Genomic DNA, 21,141 nt, shown 5'->3' with positions numbered 1-21,141 from the left:
TGATTTCCATAGATCTGACTGTCTGTTTGTCCAAAAGACTGAGGCAGTCTCTAAGGCTACTACTATTGCTTTGCTGGTTAAAACACACTATTTCTTTTGTGTATGTTCTGACAGGTAAACAACCACCCTCATTTCTCAGAGCTTATTCCATAAGGGGAGTGATACTTCTTGGACAGATTTCCATCCTGATTGTCAATGTGTGCTTTTGTTGTTTTTATTTTTCCTATCTGTTTGTCTTCTCTACTAAGAGTTCAGGTTCTTCTGGTTGTTTGCCTTCTACAAGATTTTTTTCTCTATTCAAGCACCTTGTTTAATGTATTAAGGAAGGAATGAAAAGTTCATGTTTGATACAGGTTAGAAAGGGTTCTACTGCTTGGTTACCGAAATACTGAGTGGCTGGACTTGCTCAGGGCCCCTATAGGGCAGTGCGCACAATTCTGTATTCTGTTTCCATCTGCTAATTAATGGTCACAATCCGCAAATTTCTGGACTGGTCTGGTGAATCTGAAGGAAAGAAAACTGGCAGATAAAATGTAATTTCTCCTTCCTGTAAACACTTGAGCAGAAATTGGCGCTCACACTGACTGGAAGGGAGGCATTAAAAAATAAGAAAAAGAAAAGATCTGCAGACTAGACTCCCCAACCACTGACACTACCATTATCCCTGCTCATAAATCTCCTACCCCCATGAGGGCTATCTAGTTCAGAGCACCCCTGGCATGGGCAAGGCACATGGAACTCCTGGACCATAGAGCCCCCAGTGTTACTAGCACTCCTCCTTCCCCAGACCAATGATACTTACCTGATCTGGGTCAATATCCTTCTTTCACTTTCACCATCTTATTTGGCAGACTGATCACTAGAAGCGCAGGGGAGGCATTGCTTTTATAGCAGTGAGTTCCAGCACACTGCTAGGGGTCAGGCTATATTTTTTCAAGATTGTGGGATGAGAAAGATACCAATGGACAGTCTGCTGGCTCAGTTGCTATATTACTGTGGGGAGTTGGGTCTAGTGACATCAGAGGCTTTCTGGTCCAGGGCTGCCTCCTGCAGGAGTATCTGGGCTTGGAGTGCCTTGGACCTGATAACCTCTTGGGGGTTGCAGCCTTCTGGGTTAAAATGGTGCACTTCTTTGGAGATGACCCCTTTCCTCCTGCACTGCATCTTTTATATAACTCTGAGCTGGAGAAAAGATTCAGAGCTATGAGACAAGTTAAAAAAAAACAAACTAGAGTGGAGGAAGTGACGTCACCGATGCTGATGGCTGCCTAGCGTTCTAGCTCCCGTTCCTCGACAACTACAAAAGCTATAAAAAGCAATCACCAGCCTCTTTGGAGCTGCCTGCAGTGTTCCCCGTTGCTCTTCATTGAAAGCAGGATGAGTAAAGCGTCTTCGGCGTGAGCTAAAGAGCAGGAGAAGTCAGCTGGCGGCGGATCGACCAAAACCGCGAAGCGCCACGAGGTAATGGCGCCGGTCTCCCCCTCTGACTCTGATTCAGCGCTGTCGTTGGCGGAATCGCGGAAACCGCATATTAAAAAAGGAATCTCAGGCGAACTTCGCCAGATACTGTCTGGAATACAAGCAGATATAAATAAATCGAGGGATGAGATCCTGGATAGAATGGAGACGCTGAGCTTTGATCTCCGCGAGCTGGGGAACAGAGTTGAAGAGGCAGAAACTAAGCTGGAAGAGCACTCTGAGTCCATGCTTTCACACGAGACCCATCTCCAAGCCTTAGACCAAAAGCATATAGAGCTAACTTACAAGCTTGACGATCTTGAAAACAGGGGAAGGAGAAACAACCTCAGATTCCGCGAAGTCCCTGAGGGCGGAGAGACCGAGGATGTCATACAGATTGTACAGACAATGTGTGCCAGCTTGCTGGGAGCCGAGGCTGCAGGGGTAAAGATTGAAATCGATAGAGCGCATAGATCCCTGGGACAGCGGCAGGAAAACAGAGCACGGGATATTATCACCCGGTTCCACCGATATGAACTAAAGGAGCAATTGCTCAACTGCGCCAGGAAAAAGCCCAACCTGGAATATGGTGGGGCCAAAATATCTGTGTTTCAAGATTTATCACAGTTCACCCTGCAACAAAGACGTCTCATGAAACCAGTCCTGGACATTTTAACCAAAGAGCAGATATCATACCGATGGGGCTTTCCTTTCTCCCTGATCTACACGCTACAGGGTGTTAAATTGAGAGTTACATCGATGGCAGAAGCTTGGAAATCCCTGCATGGGGCGGGCCTGGTGCAGACAAGCAAACCTCCAGGCGCATTAGCGCCAGCCACGAAAACAAAGCTCCAAAAGTGGCAAAGGATCCCTGCCACACCTAAAAGGAATATCCCAAAAAGAAAAGTGGCTGTGGAAGAAACCTGAACTGAAGCGGCAACCTGGTAGAATCACTCTATCAAAGGACTTGGCCAAAGATTTGGCCAGAGGGACACTGGCTGATACTGATCTCCTGGTTGGTAATGATGTAGAGAGTAACAAATGTTATGCTCTGTTTCAAGTTTTGATATGTTTTGTTCTTGGTTTATTATTGCCATCTCTTGCATAAGTGAACTTTAAGTCACTAATTAATAGAGGAAATGGTAATTAAGGTAGTGGGAAACACTGTGTATGATGTTGTACAGTTATAAGAGACTATGAAGAGGGAAAGTTTAAGGTGTTGGATGGCGGGTAGGGACCAAGTATGTGGATGGGTGATTACGGATGCCCAAGTTGTGTTCTTGACCCTGGTGATGACGTAGGGTAACTCGGGGGGGGGGGGGGGGGGGGGGGGGGGGGGGGGGCTGGGTCGCCTGGATGCTGGTGTGTTACTTCCTCATTTCCCACTATTGGGACTTGAGCCCTTTAGTTGGTGTCAGACAGGGGGGGACGGGGTGGGTAAGGGAAGGGGGGGGTTATCAATGGGGGGAGGGAGGACTGGGGAGGGTTGTGGGCACCACTGGTACTGGTTAGCACAAAGACATGAAGTGGATGGATCCCACTCAGTGGGAACCATAGCTGATGTAACATCCCAGGAATGAGTACAGATTTAAAAATTTTATCATATAATGTTAAGGGGCTGAACATGCCTCAGAAAAGGCAGAAATTTTTCAAAGAGCTGCAGCTGCTAAAACCACACATTGTACTATTGCAGGAGACTCATCTCCGCAGGGCACATGAGCGACTGTTAACCCACCCAGAATACCCAAGCGCCTTCTTCGCTTCCTCTGCAGATGACTCTAGAAAACGTGGGGTGGCAGTTTTGTTTCATAAATCAATATCGGCCCAAATAATGAGAATTAGGCGAGACCCGGGAGGGCGTTTTTTGCTCTTGCAAATTGTTCTGGATCATGTAGACCTCACACTCGCATCGCTATACGCCCCAAATGAGCACCAGGGGACCTTCTACACCAAAATGAAAAACATACTAGCTACATTTACCCGGGGTTCCTTGATTATGGGGGGTGACTTTAACGAAGTTATGGATTCTGTGTTGGACAGATCCGGGAGACCTCAGCACCTGATATCTAAGGACTCATTGGCGCTGGGCTCCATGGTCCACTCACTGGGGACCCTGGACATTTGGAGACTAAGTCATATGACAACTAGGGACTATACATTTTTCTCTCCCGTACATAAGTCGTATTCCCGGATCGATTACCTCTTCCTTGATGTCACATTAGCAGAGAGGGGCCCGAAAGCAGAAATTGGCCGCATAACAATCTCAGACCACGCTCCAGTTTGGGTAATCCTGCCGACCATTAGAGCAGAGGTCAAAGATCAAAGATGGACACTTAACACAGATCTATTGCTGGAGGGGGAGGTGGTGGAAGGCTGTAGGAAGGTCTTGAAAGAGTACTTGGAGTTCAACATGGAATCGGGCCCTCCCCTCAGTGTAGTGTGGGACGCTATGAAGGCAGTCTCAAGAGGCTACTTTGTACAGATAGCTAGTAGGCGAGCGAGGGTTCGTAGGGCCCAGCTGGCGCAGTGCCTGGAAAGGATTAGGATCCTGGAGGCACAGCACAAACAAAGTGGTTCCTCTGCTGTTTTGGAGGAGCTGCGAGGACAGAGGCTCCAGCTGGACTCTATTTACTCCGAGCAACTAAGTTGGCTACAATCCAGAAATAAAGTTCGATCATACGAATTTACTAATAAGGCAGGCCGCCTCCTGGCTATAAAGTTGCGCAGGCAAAGAGTGGACCGAACGGTCACTCACATTAGGGACTCGAAAGGCGACTTGCTGAATACATCTGAGGCCATACGGAGGCGCTTTAGTGAATTTTATCAGGAACTATATGCACAGGAGACGAACCCACCTGAAGATACTATCTTGGACTACCTGGCTGAGAGTGACCTGGCCTCCATAACCAGTCAGCAAAGGGCTGCCCTAGATGCGCCGGTCACCCCGGTTGAGGTACAAAAAGCCATTCAACACCTACCCTCGTGTAAATCACCAGGGTTGGACGGTTTCCCTAATGAATTCTATAAGAAATTTACCACCGAGTTAGCCCCACTGTTGGCTGACTTATTTAACTTAATTGGGAAAGGAGAGTCTTTGCCTACCTCCATGCTGGAAGCGTGGATTGCGGTACTGCCCAAGCTGAATAAAGACCATAAGGAATGCGGGTCCTTCCGTCCTATATCCGTCTTAAACGCTGATGTCAAAATTCTAGCTAAAGTCCTGGCTAACCGACTGGCACCCTTGCTCCCAGCTATTATCCACCCCGATCAGGTGGGATTTGTCTCCTATAGAAAAGCTACTGATAACACTAGGCGAGTGATCGATTTAATGTACCTGGCTAGAAGAATGAAGAGGCCTCTATGCCTCCTTAGCTTGGACGCTGAAAAGGCCTTCGACCGGGTGCATTGGCCATTCATGTACAAGGTGATGGAGACCTTTGGGATAGGACCGCAGTTTCGTGGATGGATCCAAGCATTCTACAGTTCTCCTAAAGCCTGTATTCGTGTTAACGGGGGTAACTCAGGGATGATACCTTTACACAGAGGCACTAGACAGGGCTGTCCTTTGTCCCCTCTATTATTTGCAATGGTAATGGAGCCATTTGCAACTCGGCTTAGAGCTAATCCAAATATATCAGGACTTTCCATGGGTGGGAGAATACATAAATTAGCCCTTTTCGCAGACGACGTCTTGTTATTTGTTACTCACCCCCTGACCACTTTCCCTGGGCTCCTGCGGGAGATAGAGGAATACTCGACTGTGTCGGGATTTAAAGTTAATATGTCCAAATCTGAAGTTTTGAATGTTACCCTTCCGACGGAGCTCATGGAGTCGCTGAGGACTTCCTATGCCTTCAGATGGGCTGGCAAGAGCATTCGTTATCTGGGGGTTAACCTGACGGCAGACCTCTCGGATCTTTATTCGGTTAATTATAAAGGTTTGGCAGAAGCACTTATTGAGGACTTGGGTAAATGGGGGGATCTTGCTCTCTCATGGTTTGGCCGAATAGCAGCAGTAAAGATGAATGTCCTGCCGCGCCTGCTCTACCTGTTTCAGGCTCTCCCAATCAAAATGCCACGTAAATTTTTATCAATGCTACAGGACCGTATTATGCGCTTTATCTGGGCGGGTAAGCGTCCGCGCTTGGCACGCACGGTCCTGTACCAGGATAGGGCGAGAGGAGGGCTGGGAGTACCCAACCTGGCTTGGTATTATAGAGCAGTCCAGGCACGCGCAGCAGTGGAATGGTTTCAGGATTACCCGGATAGGCAGTGGGTGCAGCTTGAACAATACACTTTGGGTGAAAGGTCGTTAGGGGCCCTTATGTGGATCCCTGGCTCGTTTAGGTCTCTGGAGGCAGGACTCTGCCCTTCAGTATATGTCACCCTTTCCAATTGGGATAGCATGTTCTTACACCGACGTACATCACTGTCTCGTCTGTCCCCCATAGCTTATAATCCACTGTTTTACCCTGGAACGACAAAAGGAGTGTTCACAAGATGGTACACTGGAGGTTTGCGAATGTGGGGTCAATTATTCGAGGGTGAGAATTTGTTGTCTTATCCTGCAGCTCTTGAGAAGTTCCCGATAGTGGGGTCAGACCGGTATGCTTACCTTCAATTGGCATCTTTTCTTAAGACAAGGGCAGTTCGGGAGGTTATGGCCAGGGAGCAAACAGCACTAGAGAATATTTGTGAGGGTCCACCTAAGACTACCGGGCTGGTCTCTCGCCTTTATCACATTATTAACAGGCAATCACCGAATTATACACTTCACAGGAAGAGTTGGCAGAGGGAGCTGGGTATGGACTTGGAGGAGGCAACCTGGGAAAGGATGGAGCGGGCTGTGGTGAGAGTGTCGTCTCATGTGCCCTTCAAGGAAAATGCGGTGAAGGTGCTGTATCGTTGGTACTTGACGCCTGAGCGTCTCCAGCGCATATACCCTACCCTGACGGGGCTGTGCTGGAGGGGTTGTGGGGTGCGGGGCACAGCTGGGCACATATGGTGGACCTGTAAGAAGGTCAGGGCTTATTGGAGATCGATCCATAGCAGGTTACAGAGGTGGACGGGCAGACCAATACCTTGGAGCCCAACCTTCTTCTTATTCTCTGGGGGAGCTGCAGGTCTTTCTAGCACTCAGCATATATTTGTGGGACAGGCTATAACCGCTGCAAGAGTTATAATTGCTGCCCATTGGAAACAGCCCATGACCCCGCCCATTACCAGATGGGTCCAAAAATTGAGGCATGTCTGCGAGATGGAAAAACTTCTAGCGGAAAGGCGTAATCAAATATGTAGATGGCACCAGATCTGGGACTCTTTTCTCCTTCATGTATAATCTGATTGAAGTCTTCTGTTAAGGTGGTGCTCGGAAGGGCGGGTGGGTGGGGGAGGGAGAGTGGGATGGGGCAATTTGTGATCAGAGAGCGTATGAAGCGGGGACTAGTATACATAAATAAAAACTCTGAAAAAGTGAAGTTTTGGAATTGTAAATCTGAACAATTTATTTGACATTTCAATACAGTAAGAACTGTTCTTTTGGTATACAAAGATATCATCACTCTGTTTTGTCTTGTATATATGCTACATCTTAAGAGACTTTTGGCTTACATAAGTGACATGTAATATGACTTGCATGATGTATTATGTTTCAGATGTCTTGTATTACTTATTAATAAAGACTTCTTAAAAAAAAAAAAAAAAAAAAAAACCAAACCAAACAACCCTTTAGTTCAGTTTTTAAATTTGGGAGCAATTTTAGGTCTTTGTATGCATTTTACATGCCCATTGCACTACCCTTTCGTTGTATTGCTGATTTTCCCATATTAAAACAATCTTAACTGCATATGTAGTAAGATTAACATGGGAAAATCAGGGTAAACTACTGAGGTAAAGGATAGCTCAGTTTATATCATGGCTTCAGTTTTTTTCTCACGTTTTCTCAGCAAGTTTTGTTTGGGTCCTTACAAGGTTTTTTTTGTTTGTTTTGTTTTCGTGTTTTAATTCTACCTATCATATTTAGAAGAACTGAAAAAGCTTCCCTATGTGATCTCATTATTTGTTGATAGCAAGATGTTTTCTGAATAAAAGGTAGCTAATATAGCACCTTGAAGGCTCTGACATTTTTGCTGTTATGGAAGAATAGTATCATTAGGTTTGGTAGTCAGATGTAAAATGATTCCTGGTAACGTAGAATTTCTAAACTAAATATTATATTTCTTGTTTAATTTCATTTATACTTTCAGATCTATTCCAGTCGAGAACTTGAAGAAACATTAAACAAAATCAGGGAAATTCTTTCAGATGACAAACATGATTGGGATCAGCGAGTCAATGCGGTATGCTTTTCCTACATTCTAAGAAATATTCCTAATTTCACACATCTTTAAAAGTTTATTATAACCTCATATTTATTTTCAGTGCTTAACACTGAATTTGATTGGTTTGAGAAGGATGGGAGGAAGAATTTACATGAATGTGGAGGATATTTTTCAAATGTGTGTATGTTAATTGAAAAGTGAGGTGCTTCAACTCATGACATCCAGGATTTTGATAAAGAGCAAGATTTAGGAGCAGAACTGAAAAAGCTGTAGCTAGGTTTTTCTAAATATAAAATGTGGGTTGCTGTTAGACCTGTATGCAGAAGTGTGGGATAATACATGTAAAAAATACAGACTGCATCAAAGAAGACTTGAATTTGATGTCAAATGAAGGAAAAATTAATCACTAAACCAAGGGTATTTGTTGCTTTGATTTAGAGGATCATTGACTAGTTTGATGATGAATGCCAAAGAGAATTCAAATCCTAATAGTACCACTGTAAAAAGGTTTAGATTGGTTGTTGCATAAGAAAGTAATTTGATGAAGTTTGGGCAAGAAACATTTTGAAACAAAGTTGAGATGTGGACTACACATTTTCCATAATCCTTGTTAACCATGTTATAAATCATAAGAATCATGGGCCTTTAAGTTTGAATAAGTAATTACATTGGTATAAAGCCTTTATCTCTCATCCTTATTAATTTACAGTGGAAGAGTCCAAAGGTCTCAGAATGTAGGTGAACTGATCATAGTAACATAGTACATATTAGCAGATAAAGACCAGCATGGTCCATTTAGTCTGCCCAGTCAAGTGGTCAGAGTTTATAGCAAGTACTGTTCCATGCAGGTTGTTCACCATTCCGTTATTTAGAGTTGGAAGTGCCTCCCTATGCAGGTTGCTTCCTCCATGCCTTTGTTTAGGATTATAACTGCCCCTCTATGCAAAGTACCATCCCATCCCTTTTATGAAGTGCAAAATGTCAACTCTTTGAGTGGAAATACTCGACTCTTGGATTTCAGTCTTTTTGCCATTTAGGTATCCTCTGTGTATGCCATACTTTTTTTGAATTCCATCACTCTTTGTTTCCACCACCTCTACTGGAAGGACACTGCAGGCATCTACTGCCCTTTCTATGAAAACGTATTTGCTAGTATTTCTTTTAAGTTTCTCCCTGCAGCTTGATATCATGTCTTCTAGTTCTGTAGCTTCCCCTTCCTTGGAAAAGATTAATGTATTAATTAATACCTTTCAAGTATTTAAATAACATAACTCCCCATCTGCCCTTTCTTGCGGGATATACATATTTAGGTCTTCAAGTCACATCTTATTTCTTTTCACTCGTACCATTTTGGTTGCATTCCTCTGGACCACGTTCAATCTCTTTATATCATAAGTAAGGTATGGCCTCCAGAACTGAAAACAGCAGTCTGAAGATTCACCAATGAGTTATACAGGTGCATTATTACCTCCTTTCTACTGGTGATGCCCATCTATATGCTGTGTAGCATCCTTATGGCTCTCAAGAAGACTATCACTCCAAGGTGTGTCTTGTGGCCTGTTTATATTAGTCTCTCACCTCCTGTTGCTTACAGCTCCTTTTAGATTTCTGCATCCCCAGTGCATCACTCTGCACCTTTCCACATTCAGACGTAACTGCCAGTAGTAGACAATGCTTCTAATTTTTGAAGAACGTTTCTCTTATCTGTTTCCTCTGGGGTGTCCCTGTTGCAAATCTTTGTCTCATTTGTGAAAAGGGCAAACTTTATTTTCTTACCCTTCAGCAATATTACTGACAAAGATATTGAGTTAGGAAAACTGACACCAAAATGAATACAATCAAAACACTTCTGGTAATCTACTCACTTTCACTGATCCACCTAGTACTATCCATCCCAACTCACAGAACATTATTCCATACCCATCCTACAAAATCACCAAAGACTGATCAAACATTCCACACTCCATCAAACTGACACTCGCCACACTAGAGGAAGATTGTTTAAACATGGACATCACCAACAAAACGGGAGGAACGACCACAACAAACACACACCACCCAAGGAACGACAAATAACAAAAATCCACTCAACACCAAACCTAATAACCCCATACCAAAATATCTAGGTCCGTAATTAACAAAACAACAACAATATCAGACTGGATCACCTCAGAAAATCTCATCCTTATCTTTATCAATGAAACATGGATCCACATCCAAAATGACCCCATAATCCTTGAATTATGCCCTCCAGGTTACAAAATCACTCATCAGACCATATCGGAAAAGAGAGGCGGAGGCATAGCACTAATCTACAGAGAAATATTCACCACTGAAACCACTGCCGACTCCATAACACCCCAACTAGAAATTGCCTCATTTAGAATCCACAACAATTCCCTGATTGATTACCTGAATTGCGTCCTGTTCTACAGACCACCTGGCAACTAGAACGAAAGCCAGCCCATCTTCACGGACTTCATATCAAACCACTGTGTAAACAATTCTAACATACTATTACTAGGCGACATTAACCTTCACCTAGAAGACCCCAATTCCACTAACGTACGGGAATGTAAAGACTTCCTACAGTCCTGGGATCTCAAATGTCCTCACACACAAACTACCCATATCAAGGGACACACATTGGACCTCTTATCACATTAATTGTCCACAGATCATAACATACTAATAACAGACATCAAATGGACAGCAACACCTTGGACCGACCATTACAAACTGAACCTAACTTTAAATTGGTGGAAGAAGGGTTCAAATTGCACACCAGAACATACAACTTACACCACAAGAGGGCAAACCGACCCTCGTGCATTCTGGCAAAAGATATATGACAAAGAATGGGCTACACGAACTAATTCCATACTCTTATCTCAACCGCTGGGATGATAGATGCAGCAGCGTACTAAACAAAATAGCACCCTTAAAGACAGAACACTATACCATGGTTCAACGACAAATTTAAAAAACTCAAAACATAATCCAGGAAACTTGAACGAGCATGGAGAAAGACAAAAGATGAATATACACTCATCGCATAGAAACAACTACACAGAAAATACAAATATGCAGTAAAACAAACCAAAAGGTCCTACTACAAAACCAAACTAGGACCGGATTACAAAGATATGAAGAAACTGTACCAACTCGTAAATAAGTTACTAGACACCACCTCTGTCATCACAACCAACACAGACATCCCAACCTCAGACAAACTCGCTAACTACTTTAACGAAAAAATAATAAAACTTCGCAGCACACTTCCTCATCACAATACCGACATCGAAAACTTCTTCAATGATCTGGACCTACCCTCTGATGGATACCCAGCTGACCGCATATGGACAACATTTAATCTCCTCAGCACCGAATCAGTTACACAAGTGACTCACAGGTTCGCAAAGACCCATTGTAAACTGGACACATGTCCCAGTCATCTACTAAAATCCGCCCCCGACCGCTTCATAGCAGACTTCACATCTCACCTAAACTTCATGCTACAACAGGGTCTCTTCCCTGAGGAATATGGCAACATCCTACTCACCCCAATACCAAAAGACACCAAGAAAAGCACAAATGATCTCACCAACTACCGTCCAGTTGCGTCTATCCCACTAGTAGTAAAAATGATGGAGAGTTTGGTGACTAAACAGCTTACGGATTACCTGGACAAGTTCTCAATACTACATAACTCACAATCAGGATTCCGATCCCACCATAGTACCGAAACTGGCCTAGTCACCCTCCTGGCCAAATTCAAACAGGAGATAGCCATAGGTAACAACATACTCCTCCTCCAGTTCAACATTTCGAGCACATTCGACATGGTAAACCACAACATACTACTAAGACTACTTGGTCACTTTGGGATTGAAGGAAATGTACTTAACTGGATCAAAGGCTTTCTAACCACCAGAACTTATCAAGTAATATCAAACTCAAACATATCACCACCATGGAAAGCAGTCTGCGGAGTACCTCAAGGATCACCACTATCACCAGTACTCTTCAACATGATGATGATTCCACTGGCACAGTCCTTATTCAATGTTACAATCTACATCCCCTTCAGACATGACTTGACAGAAATAACAAATAAAATCAAAGATGGCCTGAACATCATGGACTCCTGGGCGAATTCATTCCAACTGAACACTGAAAAAACACACTGCCTCATCCTATCCTCCAAACACAACAAGTAGAAACCCACAACCATAAATACCCCAGGACACACCCTCCCTACCTCAGACAGCTTGAAAATACTCGGCGTCACACTCGACCGCAACCTTACTCTCGAGAGCCAGGTAAACTCTGTAATAAAGAAAATGTTCTATTCAATGTGGAAGCTCAAACGACAAAAACCTTACTTCCCAAGAGAAACCTTTCGAAGCCTAATACAATCAATGGTCCTAAGTTGTGCAGACTATTGCAACGGAATTTACGCGGGATATAAAGAACAACTCACAAAAAAACTCCAGACCGCCCATAATACAGCAGCCAGATTGATATTCAGCAAAACACGATTCGATAGTGCAAAACCCCTTCGAGAAAAGCTGCACTGGCTCCCAAATAACATATCATGTTCAAAATCTTCACTTTAGTCCATAAAATTATATACGGAGTAGTCCCAGGATACATGATAAACCTTATAGATCTACCAATAAGAAACAGAGCCGGATCGTCAAGATCATACCTAAACCTACACTACCCAAATTGCAAAGGACTGAAATACAAAACAACTCACGCATCTGGCTTCTCCTACATAAGTGCACATGGCCTCCCAAAAGTGATGAAAACAATCCATGACCACCTGAACTTCAGGAAATCACTAAAATCCAACCTCTTCAAAAAGGCCTATCCCAATGACCCCACTTAAACCTCTTCACCCAGGAACATAACATGACTAATGATAGCACCGGACATCACGCAATCTTCATCCCTGCCGATCCTCCACATATACCTCATTCGATCTCTATACAACCTGTATTTGTTATCAACCGACTGGGCAAACGCCTTTGACGGTATTATGTAAACCACATTGAGCCTGTAAATACTTGGGAAAATGTGGGGTACAAATGCAATAAATAAATAGAAACTGTCTTAGGACTGATCTCTGAGGCACTCCAATACTCGCTTTCCTTTTCTGAGTGAATTCCATTTACCACTACCCTTCAATGCCTGTCAGTTGATCAGTCTCTAATCCACTTCATCACCTTAATCATGAGCCTTCTATTTGGAGCAGTATCTAAGAATTTTTTGAAATTTGTGGGTTCCCTCAATCTAGTTCTCCGGTCACCCATTTAGAGAAATCTATCAAATTTATTTGGCACAATCTACCTTTGGTAAAACCAAGTTACCTCAAATCTTAAGACCCACTATCAGGGCCATAGGGAAAATATGTGCAGCTCCACGGGGTGCAAGGGAGGTGGGAGGTGTCAAAACTGTGCTGTTTTTGAAAATGCTGCAGCACAGAGTCCCTCCCTCCTCTCCTCCCTCATGGTACAGCATCTCTACCTCTCACTTTTGTTCTCCTGCTCCTAAATCCCCCTCCCTTCAAACTTCCTTGTCACAACTAGAGTTTCATGTTCAAAAAAGCAAAACAGTGCGGCACACAGCCTCTTGTTCAAGTGCATTGCAAGACACTGCCGGGTCTGCCCTCTTTGATGCACAGGTCTTATTGCTGTGTGGGCAGCATCTGGCAGTGCCTTGCAACATGCTTGAGCAAGTAGCTCTGTGGCGCATTGCTTTGCTTTTTTGGGCATGACACTCTAGCCACAACAGGTAGATTTGAAGGGAGGGGTAATTTTTCGAGGTGGAGAGAGAGGGGGAGATGCAGTGCTATTAGTGTGTGTGGAGGGAGAATGGGAGGGAGAAAGGGAGACACTCTGCGCTACAGCATTTCCAGAGGAAAGGCAGAAGAGAAAGATACTGGACCATTTGAGAGAAGAGAGATGTTAGACAGGGGAAAGAAGGCAATAAGAAGACAGGGAGAGGCGGAGAATGATAGACTATTTGGGGGGGGGGGGGGGGGGAGAACGGAATGTTGGACCATTTGGGAGGGTCAGCAGGTTGCTATTTTATTTTATTTTTTTTATTTTATTTATAAAACGTTTTTATTAACACTTCAAAGTAACAAAATCTTGGAGAATGAATCTCCCCTTACCCTCTAATACAATAGTAATCCTACTGTATCTGAATATCAAACATTTGGAGATCCATTCCCCCATAACTATCTAATACAACAATAATCCTGCTATGTCCAACATCTTTTTTTTTCCCCCCCCCCCCTTCCCCCTTTTCAACCCCCCTCCTCCCCCCCCTCCCATCATCCTCCCTTTGCATCAGTATGGCCTTTCCCTCTTCTCTCTTTCCCCCAGCATTCATTTCATTAATCACTATTTTCACTTCTCCCCCTCTTTCCCCTTCATCAGTTCTAATAAATGTACCCATTCCTCCGCATTCGGGTTATACTTCCCCTTACGTTTGTCAGTCAACTTTTCCATTCCCATCAAAATAGTTAGCTTATTAATCCACTCTTGCTGTGTAGGGCCTATCCTATGCTTCCATTTTACTGCTATCATTGTTTTAGCTGCCGCCAAGCATATCCGTTTAACTCTAGTTTGCCAATGTTTTCCCCTTTTATTCCCATACCCCAACAGGCACCACTTTGGATCACACAGAAATTGACTTCCTATGGCTCGCGTTATTAATGCCGTTATCTGCCCCCAGAATTCCTGTATTACTGGGCACCCCCACCAAATATGAAAATATGTTCCCTTCTCCTCTCCACACCTCCAACAGATATCTGTGGCATTAGGGTACATTCTCTTTATTTTATCTGGCGTATAGTACCAACGACTCAGAACCTTATATGCGTTTTCCTTAACCAGTACACAAATTGATGTCTTTTTGGCCTCAAGACAAATATTCATCCAATCTCCTCTACTGAGCTCTTGCTGTATATCTTGTTCCCAAGCTTTCATATATGGTAACTTCACAAGGTCAGTGCCTCTAATATGATCATATATCTTGGAGATCCCCTTCCCCCCTACCTTTATTGCCCCCCACAAGTTTTCGAATTTTTCGCTTTCTAGCCAATTACCTTTATGCCATTTTGCTGCCATCATGTAATTCTTGACCTGAAGGTAAGCGTAATGGTCCGTCTCAGGTAAATCATATTCTTGCCTGAGCTCTTCAAAGCTCTTTATGTTTCCCTCTCTCGTGAATTCCCTAAACCTGATCAATCCCTTATCTATCCAAGATATCATTGTCTTGTTCCCTGTCCCTCCAGAAAATCCCGGTTCCTGAGTTAACCAAGCATAAGTTGATCTGTTCTGGGAACCTCGGAGCTTCATTTTAAGACCCCCCCCAGAGGGTAAGTAGGTGTGAGATGAAAGGATTGAGGGTTAGAGTTTTGTATGTATGTTTCGTAAACGATCCCCATAGTAATGCATCTAGTCTACCTTTCTGCACAAAGATCTGTTCTAGTCGAGTTACCGGCGAGAGGTCCACCCCACTCCAAACTTCAATTTGCCTCAGTTGCGCTGCCCAGTAATACCAAGTGATGTTAGGGACTCCCCTTCCTCCCTGTTCTACCTTACCCCACATTATTTTCCTGGACAGTCTGGCCTGCCGCCCTCCCCAGATAAATTCCCCTAGTTCCGTCTGTATTTTCTGCAGTTCCCTTTTCGAGACCCTAATTGGTAATGTATGAAATAAAAATAACAGTCGGGGTAGTATATTCATTTTAACCGCCGCTATTCGGCCCCACCATGACAACCAACCCTCCCGCCAATAGCGAAGGTCCCTTCTAATTGCCACAATGAGTGGAACATAATTTAACCGGTATAAGTCATCTAGGTCTCGTGATATCTGTATACCTAAATATCTAAAGCTTCTGTCTGTCCAGCGAAAGTTATATCTCAAACCTAATTGTTCTATTTCGCGATTATCGACTGTTATCCCCATGAGTTCAGATTTGTCAAAATTTACTCGGAAACCAGATAATTTTCCAAATTCTTTTAATTCTCTTATTAGCACCGGAAGCGTATCTAGTGGGGATCCGATGTAGAATAAAATATCATCTGCAAATAGGGCTATTTTATGTGTCTTCCCACCCATTTGAACCCCCTGAATGTCTTTTAAGGCCCGAATACGTTGAGCTAGAGGTTCAATTGATATGGCGAATAATAAGGGTGAGAGGGGACATCCCTGCCGTGTCCCTCGCTGAATATTGAATGGGGTCGTCCACCCTCCATTGACTTTAATCCTTGCCCTCGGCTTCTCATACATCCCCTTGACCCACCCTACAAATAGTCTGCCCAACCCCATTTCCAGCATAACCTCCCATAGGTAGTCCCATTCGACCCTATCAAATGCCTTTTCAGCATCCACAGTTAATAATGTCATGGAGTCTCCTCTCCTCTGTGCTCCCCAGGCTAGATTCAGGGTTCTTCTTATGTTATCTGCTACCTGTCTATGCCTAATGAATCCGGATTGATCTTCATGAATCAGGGAGGGTAGAATCCCACTTAACCTGTCAGCCATTACTTTGGCTAATATTTTAATGTCAACATTCAGCAGGGATATCGGTCTATAAGACCCACAAAGTGTGGGATCTCTCCCAGGTTTCAACAATACCGATATCCCCGCTTCCTGCATACTATCCGGAAGGCTATGCCCCGCAAAACATGCATTACCTAGCCGCACCAATAGTGGCCCCAATTCTTGTTGAAATAATTTATAATACTTGGCTGTAAATCCATCCACCCCTGGGGATTTCCCTCCCTTTAACCCTCTAATAACCCCAATCACTTCTTTTAACGTAACTGTAGCCTCTATCTCCCATCTCTGTTGGGCTGTCACTCTCTGTAGGCCTAAACTCTGTAGGTAGGTCCTGATATCTTCTGCCGTCACTGAGGTTTCCTTTTTATATAAAGTTTCATAAAAGATCCTAAATTGCTTCCTAATTTCCTCATCTTGATACAATATGGAGTCTTTGGGGCCCTTTATTTTATTGATCGTATTCTGTACCCTTCTGTTCCTCAAACCCCTTGCTAGTAAGGTCCCTGCTTTGTTACTGAACTCAAAGAATCTCTGTTGCATTAATTGTCGATGGAATTCCATCGTTTTCAGTTGGATCTTTTGCAATTCTGTTCTCCATTTTTTTAATTCCTGGAGATGCTTTACTCCCCCCTCCCTTTGATGTAGCGCTTCTAGCCTTGTCAATTGCTTACGCACTTCCAGTTCCCTCGCTATCTTCAGTTTCTTCTTATATGCCCCTTTTTTAATTAACACCCCCCGTATTACCGCCTTCAGGGCATCCCATAATATTCCCTCCGAAACTTCTCCCGTATCATTTAACACCAAATAATCCTTAATAGCCTTCCTAATATCTTGGCAGTCTCTCTCCCCATCAAGTAATGATTCATTTAGCCTCCACATGCATCCCTTCCCTTCTTGCTCCACCCTTTCTATAGTGACCCACACCGCTGCATGATCAGAGGCATGTATACTCTCAATTTCTGCTGCTTTTACTTCACCCCATACGCCAGAGTGCGTCGATTCTAGCATATGTTCCTTGTACATGGGCATAGTGTGTATATTGTCTCTGTCCTGGATGTTTCAAGCGCCATATATCAACTAAATCTAGCTCCCTCATCATCGTGCGAATTTGCCGTTCCACGTAGCTTCCCCCCCTCTCCTGTTTGCTGGAATGGTCAAGTTTTCCCACTCGGTAATTGAAATCTCCCCCCCATTATCACCATCCCTTCCGCAAAGGTGGCAAGATCTGCCCTGATAGATTCAATGTATTGCCCCTGTCCCGTGTTTGGTGCATAAAGATTTATGAATGTAGTTTTACGATTGTTGACCCTTCCCTTTATTGCAAGGCATCGTCCCTCTTTATCTTTGTATATGGATTCCTTAACAAACTGCAAATGCTCCTTCACATAAATCACCAACCCTCCCGCTCTATTCCCTCTGGAATCAGCTAATGCATATCCCACCCCTAGACCTTTATTCAATAAGAGTGATTCATCTTTTTTCCTCATATGAGTTTCCTGTAGCATTATTATGTCACATTTCAGTCTACGCAATTCTCGTAAGATTATACTCCTCTTACCCGGATTGTTAAGGCCATTAACATTCCATGATACAATCTTCATTTCTCCCTTCCCCCTCCCACCAGCAGTTAACCCCATCCCTTCCCCCCCCCCCCCCACCCTATTCCCCCCTCCTCCCCCCTGCAACTGGCATCCTTCGCTACGTGCCAGTGTTTCCCCCTTAGGAAGTGCGCCCTCTTCAGAGCCTGGCACCTAATCAATGAACCTTTTAAGCATCCCCCCCTATTTCCCTTTGTATCCACATCTGTAAATAACCCCTCTATCATATTTTCATTACTCTTTTTACCTTTAATAGCTAAAAATCAAAAAGGAAAAAGAAAACTAAAGTTAAATTCTCTTTCTGTCCAGATGATGCTCAGGTACCATCCTCAGTGCCTGCCAACTCCTTGTCTCCTCGTGACGATCGCGGTGACTTTCCGCCTTCGACCCGCTGCCATCCCGACTGATTCTTTCTCTCAGAACTTTGTTGGGTTGGTTGCTTTGCATCATCCTTTCTAGGAATGTCTGTGCATCCCATCTCCTTTAAAGTTTTCCATGCTCCTTGAAGTGTTTGAAGTCGTCGCGTCACATTTCCCACAGTTACTTGCAAACCGAACGGGAACAGCCATCTATAGCGGAGTCCAGACTTTTGCAGATAGCTGGTTATATCCTTAAAGTCTCTTCTGCGTTGTAACGTTTTTCTGGCTAAGTCCTGAAAAATCCGGATTTTAGCTGACTTCCAGGTTATGTCTCCCACTTCACGGGCCCTTCTCCACACATTTTCTTTAACTGGAAAACGCAGGAAGCAGGCAACTATGTCTCTAGGTACTCCATTTCTCGGAGATCCCAGACTTCTATGTGCACGTTCCAGTTCCACTAATTCACTAGCTTCACTTTCACCCTCATTATTTGTCTGATTTAGCAATTGAGCACAAATTTCTCTTACCACTTTTTCAGAGTCCTTGAACTGATCTTCCTCAGGAATGCCCCGGAACCTCAAATTACACCTTCTAGTCCGATTTTCCAAATCTTCTAGCAAGGTATCCATCTCTGCCCTTGCCTGTTGTTCGACTTTTAGGGCTCCCCGAAGCTCCTGCACCTCTGTCGTCATTGCTTCTATTTTTTCCTCGTTCTCTCCTAGCCGGTTACCAATCTCTTTGACTTCTCCACGTAACTCTGCCACTGCAGTTTGTATACTGCGTCTTGTAGTTACCATCTCTGCTTTCAATTCTTTGAACCAGCGGATGAACTCACTTTTGTCAATCTCTTCTCCATTTTCGATCTGCTCTTCGGGATCCAGGTCCGATTCGCTTTCTTCGGTCGCCATCTTGGCGCCTCGTGACCGGGACCCTGCTCCCGTTTTAGCGCTTGGAGCTGTCTCCGTAAATTTAAATTTCGCTAGCTTCTTTTTTGCTGCCATCGCTCCGAAGCGTTCTAGCTAGCGATAGAGGGTATTTTCGCCGATTCAGCACGAGGGAAGCTTTGTTTTCGCTCTAAAGATAGCGGAGCTCAATAATCAAGCTGCCATCTCCTTCAGCTGACGTCACTTCCTCTCCTGCTATTTTATTTTTGTTACATTTGTATCCCGCACTTTCCCACTCATGGCAGGCTCAATGCGGCTTGGGTACCATGGTGGCCCTGTACACCATTCTTCGCTATGCTGCCCTTCAGCATCTGCATTAGTTTTCCCACCACTGAGATAAGGCTTTTACAAGCTTGTAGTCTTCAACCTCTTCTCCAGTTCTGTGGAACTTCTCCTTTCTTCAAGGAGCTCTTAAAAGTAGAGGACCTGCCAAAAACTCTTGAGCTCCCTTGGTATTTGGGAATGTATTAGAAAGTTGCACAGGGACAGAAATCTTACATGTCCCCACCCGTTCCCACAAGAATTTAATGGTAGATAAAAAAAAAATTCCGGTCGGCTCTGTCTCTCTGGGTTCGAGCCGCAACACTGCAGGCAAGGAAGGAACAGAACTTGGAACACTGGTGCACACATGTAAGACTTCTCTGATTCACTGGCACTGTGTGCTGAGACTTCGCCACATGAATGCACCAGTAGGTCAAGTGACATCTGATGTTTGTGCCTGTGGTCTGCACATCAACCCAGGAGCAGAAAGGATTAATAGTAACATAGTAAGTGACAGCAGATAAAAACCTGAACGGTCCAGGCTGCCCAATAGTCATACTCATTATCAATTCATAATTAAATCAACAATGAACGTGATATAATATACTTGATTATGGTATTTCTTTGGCGTTTCTGGGACATAGACCGTAGAAGTCCACCTCCAATTGCTGGAGTTGTCATCGAAACCCACTCCAGCCTATTTGTCTTCTCATTTGCAGGAAACAGACTGTAAAAGTCTGTTCAACACTGTCCTCATGTTCCAGCCACTAAAGTTGCTGTCTAAGCCCTTTCCATCCCATCCTAAACCAGATTGCCATATATGAGACACAGATCATACAAGTCTGCCCGGTATCGGCCATTGTTCTTCATAGCCGGAGTCACCATTTAAGCGTCACTTGACACATCCACACACATGCAGCCATTTAAGTTTAGGGTTTTTTTTTTTAATGACTTCCATTTTCTAATTAGAGATCCTCTGTGTTCATCCCATGCCTTTTTGAATTCCATCACCATTTGTGTCTCTACCACCTCCTTAATGGAGACTTTCTGCGTCTGTGTTGGTAAGTAAGAGGTTGGCGCAGGTACCGTGTATGCTTCCATGGGAACCCTGCAGGAATGGCTTCCGTCCCCACGGGAACCCCGCAGGAATGGCTTCCGTCCCCACGGGAACCCCGCAGGAATGGCTTCCGTCCCCACGGGAACCTCGCAAGAATGGCTTCCGTCCCCACGGGAACCCCGCAAGAATGGCTTCCATCCCCACAGGAACCTTACAGGAACGGCTTCCGTCCCCACGGGAACCTTGTTCCCATACAAGTCTCTAGAATGTATGTCATCCAGCCTACGGTGATGTCCACTTTCAGTTTTGCGAGTTTTTCATAAACACTTGCTTCCGTGAATGGTGTGGTATCTGCTCTTTCTATATGTACCTTTTTCAGTCATCTGTGGTGTTACTTCAGAGTTCTCTTCTGTGAACACCCAACAGAAGTATTGTGTAACGTTTTTGCTTACAACATGTCATTCCTTGCATGTCAGTCCTCCACATATTTCAGTCTTAAAGTATTATCTCTGGTTTGCCTCCTTTCCCCAACATGCCTGAAAATACTCTTGTCACTTAACT

The 21,141-nt window shown here is 44.2% G+C and overlaps 1 protein-coding gene across 1 annotated transcript in view; it reads left to right on the top strand.

The window, feature by feature from the left end:
* The window catches only part of CLASP2 (cytoplasmic linker associated protein 2), a 977,269-nt gene that overhangs the window by 343,252 nt on the left and 612,876 nt on the right, over nucleotides 1-21,141 (top strand). The window contains 1 exon segment of the mRNA XM_030203481.1: nucleotides 7,704-7,796. Within this exon segment, the coding sequence (XP_030059341.1) occupies nucleotides 7,704-7,796 (93 nt within the window).

Source organism: Microcaecilia unicolor, chromosome 1 (genome assembly GCF_901765095.1).
Source record: "Microcaecilia unicolor chromosome 1, aMicUni1.1, whole genome shotgun sequence".
Taxonomy (NCBI): Eukaryota; Metazoa; Chordata; class Amphibia; order Gymnophiona; family Siphonopidae; genus Microcaecilia; species Microcaecilia unicolor.
This window is presented reverse-complemented; position numbering and strand designations above follow the sequence as displayed.